The sequence below is a fragment of the Miscanthus floridulus genome, chromosome 8 (genome assembly GCF_019320115.1).
Source record: "Miscanthus floridulus cultivar M001 chromosome 8, ASM1932011v1, whole genome shotgun sequence".
NCBI lineage: Eukaryota > Viridiplantae > Streptophyta > Magnoliopsida > Poales > Poaceae > Miscanthus > Miscanthus floridulus.
The window spans coordinates 187,469,025-187,477,501 of record NC_089587.1 but is presented as its reverse complement, the minus strand read 5'-3'; the positions used below and the strand labels follow the sequence as shown (position 1 = coordinate 187,477,501).

Below are 8,477 nucleotides of genomic sequence, written 5' to 3'. Positions count from 1 at the left end.
AAGCTGTCCAAGCTGAGTCTAGTTACAGTTAGATTAGCAGTGTGGTACTGTGGACTGTGAGGTTACATATATTCAGTCTGATCTGGAGATTATTTCTGCTAATCCTTGTATAAAGTTGTTACCGAGTACTCCAGTCACACAAGAAAAGCTTGTCGATGTAGTTGAAAGACACTTTGTCGAATCATTGATGCTTTACTAAAATCAGAATTCAAATCTCTTAATAGGAATCCTGCTTCCAAAAGAAAGGATTCTAATAGGGCCACGTCACCTCGTCATCTCTCGGCCGTCCGATCCGATAGGCACGTTTGCTCGGCCGTTGAATCGTGGGTGGTCACGTGCACAGGTCACGTGCAACTGTCTCACTTCCAGATTCATCGGGTGGTCACGTGGACAGGTTGTCTCGCTTCCAGACTCATCGACGGGATTTGCGTGTGCGTTTCCTCCTCCAGTCCTCCGGCCCCGTTGCCCTCCGCGCCCCCCCGCACCTCCCTCCTCCCCCGCAGGCAAGGGCGGCGGAGCGGGCGACGCCGGCGGCCCTTGGTGCAAGCGTTTGGGAGTGGGACGCGAGTAGAGATGGGTCACCGGCGCTAGCGCAGGGTGGCACGGGCCCGATGCCCGATGCCATGGCCCAGCAAGGCCTTGCTTCCTCAGCCCCCTGAACCTCACATCCCCTTCCCTCGGCGCTGCCCCTCATCGCCACCCTCCTCGGCCGCGGCGCATCAAGCCCCGGCGCGCGACAGCCCGACACCCTTCCTCGCAGCCCCTGCGGCCACCGCCTCGTTCGTCACACCTGCGTCGGCGAAGCGGAGCACGGCCCCACGGCCATGAGCGTTGGTGACGCTCATCCCATAGCAGTCGCCGTTTGTAAAGCAGAAGCAGCTCGACCGCCTCCAGTGCTTCCTTCCGCTGGCGTTGGTGAAGCAGTGGATTGGTCCAGCTTGGGGAGCCAGCAGCGCACTCGTGCTGCTTCTGAGCAATGCCTGCACACCGTGTGCTTGACGAATTGCCCGTGAGAAGTGCAGATAGCTGAAGAGTGTGAAAAGGCATGGTCTAGCGACGGGCATGCGGACATGGCCATGGAGCTGCTCAACATGGACCTTCCAAGTGCTAAAGCCACAAAAAGGCACTAGCAGATCATGTCTGTGCCATCCTTGTTTCCAATAGCCATTTCGTTAAATTCAGAAATTGGGAAACTATTTCTAGAAATAGAACCGTGGAGCCGGTCTAAACCCGTGCCGGTGGCCGAGAGCACCTCGCCCTGCCACCTCGACCTCTCGGCCGAGCTGGTCGGTGGCGTGGCCGCGACGTGCGGCACCGGCGGGGCCCCGGGCTCGCTCGACCGTGACCGCTGCTGCCCAGTCCTCGCGATCTGGCTCTTCTCCGCACACGCGCACACCGCGTTGTCCGTGCCCTCGGTGCTCGCCCTGGAGGAGGGGCTGGAGCCCAGAGTTGCGTTGACGCACTGGGCGCCGCGCTAGGGAAGCGCCTTGTGCCGCTACCCCTTCCCAAGGCGACGTGCGACACGGTGCTTTGCTTCTGCGGCATCCGGCTCCACCAGATCGGCTGGCTCCGCTGCCCCGCCACGTTCGCCGTCGGAGCTGGCGCCGCGGCCAAGAGCGCCACGCCTACCGCTGGCGGTGAACGATCTGGAGAAGAGCTGCCGCAATGCCTCCTACGCAGCCAGGTTCCGGTGCGTACAGTCCCTGCAAACGGTAAAACCTTTTTCTTGCTAGCTTTCTCTCCTAAAATGATGCGGGCTGGTTTTATGTCATTTTCTACTTCTAATAAAATGCATGTGACAAATTGGAGTTGCAGAATTTTGGTTTGGGAAGCCCATTGCATATCTAAATGGGGAATCCTTTCTTGCACCGTCAGAATATAATGGCCATTGTTGTATCTATTTCTTCTAGGTTATGAGTAAGCGCTATGTGATGTGCCTATGTTCAATGCTTTGCCTAATTGACACTACATGCAACTGACAGAAAATCCTACTCGATGAAGTAAACAAAGAAGAAAATTTCAAGCTGTTGTGCTTGCCTGAGGTAACTCTATCATCCATTGCACTAATCTGGATTGCAGAATTAACCTGGCATATGGTTGAGACCTCGGCACAAGAAAAATTCAAATAATTTTACCCTTAAACTTTGGTATGTTCATTACAATGCCTATGCATTTGTTCACTAGAGCACCAAATTATCAGATACAGATGTTTATGCAAATCCTTCAACAGGACAAGTGACTGAATTATTTGTTTTTCCTGTCTTCACTCTCATAACACAGAGTGGTTGATGCATCAAATGGCTCGATTGTAACTTAACAACAATCATTATCTTTATCATATATAGTTCCTCAACTTTGCACTTCTCCATTCAAAATTTTTAGGAAATAGTAAGTATTATTTGGCGTTTCATTTAAGTGTACATGCCTAATATGTCAACAATCACAATCAAGTTACAAGATTAGGTATGACAACCACCTAAATTTGTTTGGTTAATACAATTTTCATTTAGTTGGATATGATGTATAAGTCGCTATTTATCTTGCAATACTAGAGTTCTAGAATCAGATATTAACTTATCGAGACTGTTTACCTTTTCAACCAATTATGATCACAGATTCATGTACATTGAGCCCTCATGTTAACTCTTCCTCTACCTTCCTCTCAAGTTCAGTTCTTATACAGATACATCCTTATACTGCCAAACTTAATTTATATAACTATATTTTCATTTTTTTGTGCGAACTACATAAATTTTGCAAGCATTATCGATTACCTTCTCAACCCAATATACTCCTACAGGATCTGCCATTGGTTAAGACCATTGCCATTCAACCTGCTTCACATGGCCTCTGCTTTGCTAGGATGCAGGAAATGGGCAAATAGCCATGGAGATTGCTTCTGTGGACTAAAGAACCACCAACAATGTGATAATCATGGATCAGGTTTCAGATATTTTGCCGCTACCGATTGATTACTTTACATTACACGTTACAACTTACAACCGGCATTGATATGAACGAATTAATAATTATCAGACTTATTTGGGGAGTACTACAACTTAGTGGACTGTTTCCTTTTTAATAGAATTAAAATCGAGCATTGAAATGTGATATGTATGCAATCCTTCCTATCTGATATAGGCTGTGCAGGATTGAAATGCAATATGCTATGCTGATTCCCACACTGATGGTCTCCATATGGACATCACTACTTTTTTTTAAAAAAAATATAGGTTCACTGGCCCTACTACAGCGCGTAGCGCGGCAAAGCCGCGCGTAGTTTCTAGTGTTACTTAAAACCAAATGTGTGTATGAACTGGTACTAGCTCATAACTTCCCTGCCCAGTACACAATTTTCTGATTTACTATCCTCATATCTAAGACAACTACTTTAGTCCTAGCAAAGCATGGCTTGCTCTTGCTTAATTGCTGCAACATATGACCTTCTAATAGAGTGTAAGTAAGCAGATGCTTCTATCATATCCATTCGTTCTCTTGGTAATAGACGTTTGCAAGAAATGGCGACTTGCACGAGAGACATCAAACATTGATGGGCCTCATTTTCTGTGCCCACCATTGCTTGAATAAAGCCTTTACATTCTTTTTTGGAGACAAGCATCAATGATACATACGTAGTGATTTGTAGAGACGGGTAGCAACAAAATTAAAGTTGCCTCTACAAATCGATTTCTAAAGGCACAGGTGTAGCCGTACGCCTGAAGCAAGATGGATGAGCCCACTGATACTAGACTGTCATCAAGAGTCGATACTCGAGAGACGAGACCGCTGTAATCCATTGACACTTGGTAAAGTCGCCTGAGTAGAGGTCAGGCCATGAACATTCGTTGCGCCCATGGCTGGGTGGGTTTTCTTCCTATTTTTTGAGGTAATGTTTCGGATTTGGTTTCTCATCATCAACATGAGCAGAGATGAGCATGGTCAAACAAGATATTATCCATCAAAACGATCCATAACACTTCATGAAAATCACTAATTTATGCTTAACCAAATCGATTTTTGAAATGTTCAAAAATCAAATCTTGGTATGGGCTGATAGCCTTGTACTACATACAACTTGTCTGTCCAGCACATATGTTTACTAGCAAGATAGTTCTGCGGTTTCACCACGCTACTCATGCCTGATTTGCCATCTTTATGTCAATTTCAAAGAAAATCTAAAATAATTACACAAGATCCACAAAAGTATGGCTTGGTCTCATCTAGTCATTGTGACATACTCCCACGATTATATTACTTTCTGGGGCGAGTTAAATGGCTACTTCCACATGAGCATGAGAGTATATATGATTTTTTGATGGCATGCAAGTTAATGGCTACTTCTCTCATGCTCATTCTTTCTCTTGGTAATCGAAGCGTGCAAGCAAGGGCAACTTGCAAGAGGGATAGCACACATCGATAGGCCTCATTTTCTGCTCCCACTGTTACTTTATTAAATCCTTTGCATTCTTCTTGGACATGAGCATCGATGATATCTAGCACTTGATCTGGAAATTTTCTCTCCACAAAGCTGATAATGCTGAGTTCACCTTCAAACATAGGATCAGTTGGTCTTTTTCCTATTAGCATCTCCAGAAGTACTACTCCAAAACTATAAACATCCCCATAGGTTGTTGCATGAACAGTTTGAGCATACTCTAAAAAAATAGAAGAAAACAATTATTGTGCGCATAGCAGATAGATTTATATACAAGTACATGATGAGATGACAACATTCTGGATTTATACCTGGAGCTATATACCCTATAGTTCCCGTCACAGCAAGTGAACTGCTACAACCTGACTGTCCAGTGGAATCAACAACAAGACTTGCAATCCCAAAGTCCCCCAAATGAGCATTCATGTCATCATCAAGAAGGATATTAGTTGGTTTCAGATCACAGTGAACAATAGGCCTTCCACAGTCATGGTGTAAATAGGCCAATGCATCAGCTACATCAACACATATGCTTATTCTTTGAGCTAACCCTAAACCTTTCGGAGCTACACCTACACCACCATGTTTCTGATGCAGCCATGTATCCAAATTGCCGCTGGCCATGAACTCATAAATTAGAGCTTTGAACTCGTTACCATTATTGTCTATAGTTGAACATGCACTTAGTACAGGAAGAAGGTTCCGATGCCGGATGGTTCTCAAAGCCTCACATTCTGAAACAAAACTTCGGTCTGCAAATCTTATATTAAGGTCAAAAACCTTAATAGCAACTTGGATTTTGGCTTGATTTAACTTCCCTCTGTATACTGAACCATAGCTTCCTTTTCCAATTAAGTTGGACTCTGAAAAGTTCCGTGTAACTTGAGCTATATCATTATAAGAAACTCTAGGGAAGTTTTTACCAAAAGAAAGGAGCAATAAGTATGGCCTTCTTGATGTTTTCTTCCCAAGGAATATAATGTAAATTGACATCCCGAGTGAAATGAAGGCAAATACTAGAGTTGGTATGATGATCCAATGGCGCTTCCATTTTGTTCCCCAAGTAACTGCAGGGCACACAGGCATATGGAGATCCCTCACTCCACCACAAAGCCCCCAATTGTTCATGAGAGAAACAGCTGTTGCATTTGCAAATACTCCATTGGTTGGTATTTCTCCTTGGAGATAATTGTATGAAAGATCCAGCTTATCGAGAAGTGATAGATCCTTCAAAAAGGTTGGAATGGTACCAGACAAGTTATTGTGAGAAAGATTTAGTGTTTCTAAGCTCAGTAGGCCCTTGAAAGATGTTGGAATGTTTCCTATGAGGTAATTTTCATTCATTTGGAGGTTTTCTAATTGCTGGCACTTGCCAAAAGTATCTGGGATTTCTCCACTAAACTTGTTTGATGAAAGACATAGGTCTGTGAGATGTGGAAATTTGCTAATATCTAGGGCTATGTTACCTTGTAGATTGTTGTGGCTAAGGTCTAACTGAATGAGTTGTTCAAGGTTTACAAAGTTTGGTGGTATATACCCTTGAAGGCTGTTATAGCTAAGGTCCAACAGTAAGAGGTGTGGAAGATTTCCCAAGCTAGCTGGTATGGAACCAGCAAATTCATTTCCACTTAGGTTGATGTTTACCAACTTAGTAAGATTGTTGAAGGAAGGGATTAGCCCAGTGAAGTTGTTTGATTGTAGACGTAAAACTTGTAGGCTTTTTAAGTTATCAATCCATCCTTCAATTGAACCACTAAAACTGTTTTTACCTAACCCCAACCTAATTAGGGAACTAAGTTTCCCTACGCCGTGTCGAACTTGTCCAGATAAGCTATTTCCAGTCAACAAAAGATGTTGAAGGCTGGCAGATAGGTTACTGATTGATTGTGGTAGAGATCCCTGTAGCTCATTATAAGCGAGTGAGAGGAAGTTTAGAGATGTACAGTTCCTTAAAGCATTCATGAATTCCCAGTCCTGGTTGTACTTCGCAACAAGATGGTTGTTTTCAAGGTTTAAGATTTCCAAATTCGAAAGTTTTCCCAGAGAAGTAGGAATTTGCCCTGAGAAATTGTTACTTGATAAGTCCAATATTTCTAGCCCTAGAGCATTGCCTAGGGATGCTGGGATGGGACCTTCAAACGAGTTGTTTTCCAAGGTAATGTAAATGAGATTCGGGAGAAGTTCTCCTATGTTAGGTGGCAATGCCTTTCCTAGCATATTGTACTCTAGACCCAGAGATTTTAGAGAAGAAAGACTAAAGAAGGAAAGTGGAATTTCACCTGAAAGCCTGTTGTCATCTAGGAGCAAGTATTCTAAATTGCTCAGTTGGCCAAGCTCGCCAGGAATGCTTCCATCGAGTTGATTTGTACCAAAATTGACAGATTGTAGATTTGAGAGCAGGCCAAATTTCGGAGAAATTGAACCTACCAGTGAATTTGAAGACAAGTCTAATTTGGTCAAGTTGGAGCAGTCTGTAAGTTCATCAGGAATAGTTCCAGACAAATTGTTGTTGTTCAGATGAAGATACTGGAGCCGTTTGAGGCGGCCAAGAAGAGGCGGCAAGGGACCAACAAAATTATTGTAAGAGAGGTCCAGAGAACCCAGGAAAGTAAGGTTGCCAAGAGAGGAGCTGATTTGGCCAGCTAAACTTGAGCCGTTGAGGACGAGCAACATGACGCGCCATGGTCGCGTTGTGGTGCACCTGACACCATTCCAATGACAGAAGTGGGAGCTCATGGTCCAGTTGCTCAAGGCTTCATTCGGATCACTGGTAATACCCTGCTTGAAGTCGAGCAGTGCCTGCAGATCTATGCTGTTCTCATGAACGGTTGAGCAGTGGATTATTCCAACTCCATAGCACAGCAGCAGCAACGGCAACAGTATAAGCATGGGCATGGCTAGTTTTGCTGGCTGCTTATTGGAATGACACATCATGATACACTTGACCTGAAAAAACATAAAGCATAAGCTTGGCGGTGTATTATGTGTACGTACTCATCATCATTATCTAATAAAAGAAATATGTGCGTGCTCAAACTAGAGGAGCTACGTCGCGACCGAGCTGTAAGCAGGGGCATGAGCAAGCTTGCAATGCTATATTCCTACTCATGAGTTCCCCAACAATAATATTTCTGCTTTGTTTTTTGTTCGGTTCTATTGTAAGATTGAAGCGAACAGAAGGAAGGCTAAATCCTGCCGAATGGTCACACTTCATTGCCATATGTATAGATGAATATTGACAAGCCTCACTGAATTCGAGAGAGAGAAGAGAAGGGTAGGGTACCTCCACAGGACGGAGAACACAACACGGTCTGACAGGATGCCTTGCCTTGAGTTGAAATGATGGCTGAACTGGAAGTATGAGCTGGATGCATGCTTAGTTGGCTGAGGCCCCAGGGGTTTAAAAAAAGTTCTACACCACCGTTACATCCACACATTAACGCCTTAGCTTGACCGCCATTTCAGCGAAGACCCTGAGTCCGTCAAACTCGCCCGTTACTGCAACTTTTCAGTTTTCATCTTGACGCCTGACACCGCCGTCGTTGTTGGAGCTGGACAAAGATTGTTGTGGTGTGTCCAGCCTCGAATACTTTTCCGTAGGAACCGGACACAGATATTCTGGGCTGCTGTGAGACCTGTCTACCGTGTCGGATTTTCTTGTTGAAATCAATTTTGGTTCGACGCTCCTTGCGCCCGGACGCCCCTCTATGACGTTTGATTAACCTGAACCGTCCGATCTCGACCAAGCAACGTAACGATTCGATACGAACGAACCAATCCGGAGGAGCGTTCGCCCATGCCCGTTGTGGCGGCCGTTCCCCCGCTGCGTCGCCATCCGTGCCGCGCCGCCTGTCCCCCACGGCACCGTTCTCCACGGCGCCCCTGTCCCCGTTCCCCACCACACCCGTTACCCCACCGCGCCCCCTGTCCCAATAGCACAAAACACTTTCAAGTGCAACATCGTAAAAATATGTAACTATGTAGTGCAACATCAGGATATAAATACTGAAACATCGCAAAACTATGTAGTGCAACATCGAAA

General features: G+C 45.0%; 1 protein-coding gene and 1 long non-coding RNA gene across 2 annotated transcripts; one reads left to right on the top strand and one right to left on the bottom strand.

Moving 5' to 3' along the window:
- Nucleotides 1-218: 218 nt before the first annotated feature.
- LOC136477760 (uncharacterized) lies at nt 219-3,793 on the top strand. The gene is made up of 3 exons (XR_010764093.1): nt 219-1,712; nt 1,911-2,042; nt 2,801-3,793. It is a non-coding gene; the product is annotated as an uncharacterized lncRNA (long non-coding RNA).
- Nucleotides 3,794-4,063: 270 nt separating this feature from the next.
- On the bottom strand, nt 4,064-7,860 carry LOC136477759 (receptor kinase-like protein Xa21). Its single transcript, XM_066476020.1, has 3 exons — nt 7,719-7,860; nt 4,747-7,381; nt 4,064-4,655 (listed from the first exon to the last, which is right to left on the bottom strand). The coding sequence occupies exons 2-3, from the start codon at nt 7,367-7,369 to the stop codon at nt 4,252-4,254; spliced, it is 3,027 nt and encodes a 1,008-aa protein (XP_066332117.1). The 5' UTR covers nt 7,370-7,381; nt 7,719-7,860; the 3' UTR covers nt 4,064-4,251.
- Nucleotides 7,861-8,477: the final 617 nt, after the last annotated feature.